At 48.1% G+C, this 559-nt stretch overlaps 1 protein-coding gene across 1 annotated transcript in view; it reads right to left on the bottom strand.

The window, feature by feature from the left end:
* LRRC75B (leucine rich repeat containing 75B) overlaps positions 1-559 on the bottom strand; it is a 33495-nt gene extending 32936 nt beyond the window's left edge. The window contains exons 1-2 of the mRNA XM_024198037.1: positions 498-559; positions 272-386 (exon numbers count right to left, since the gene is read on the bottom strand). Of these exons, the coding sequence (XP_024053805.1) occupies positions 272-386; positions 498-559 (177 nt within the window). The remainder of the gene's footprint in view (positions 1-271; positions 387-497) is intronic.

The raw sequence follows: 559 nt of genomic DNA, 5'->3' as shown, positions 1-559 counted from the left end.
TTTTTTTTTTTGGATTGGTGTATAGCTTTTCAGCATTTTCCCATGCATTTTTTTTCCGCATTGCTTTCTTGCTGGTTAGCATTGTTTTATTTTAGCACTCCTTGTCTGCATTGCTTTGTTCAGCATTTTGCATGCACTTTTTTGCACTTTAGTCTTTGCGTGCACTTCTCTCGGCATTGCTTGCTGGGTGCTTTTTTTTTTTTTTTTTTTTTTAATTACCTTTTTTTTTTCCATGCACTTTTCCCCCCCATTGCACTGTTAAGTCATTTACCTTTCTGAGCAGTCTGAGAATGTGGACCGCGTGCTCTCTCTTGTGTTCCCGGATGGTCGCCTGGATCTCTCGGATCCATCCCACCCTCCTCACGTAGGGCGCCGGGTGGTTTTTCCTCAGCACCCCGGACAGCTTCTCGGAGTTCAGGATCAGGGAAGCGAATTGAAAGTCCCCTCGGTTAGTCTCCACCCTCCTGTGCGGCTCCTTCCTAGCTAACCTGGGGCACGAGTCTTCTCCAGAGGCGCTCCCCTCCTCCAGGCTGCTTTGTCTGCTCAGCCTGGACCCCAT

The sequence above is a fragment of the Terrapene carolina genome, unplaced genomic scaffold, assembly GCF_002925995.2.
Source record: "Terrapene carolina triunguis isolate 2854851 unplaced genomic scaffold, T_m_triunguis-2.0 Scaffold790, whole genome shotgun sequence".
NCBI classification, from domain to species: domain Eukaryota; kingdom Metazoa; phylum Chordata; order Testudines; family Emydidae; genus Terrapene; species Terrapene triunguis.
Note: the sequence above shows the minus strand (reverse complement) of the source record. Positions and strands in the feature narration are given on the sequence as shown.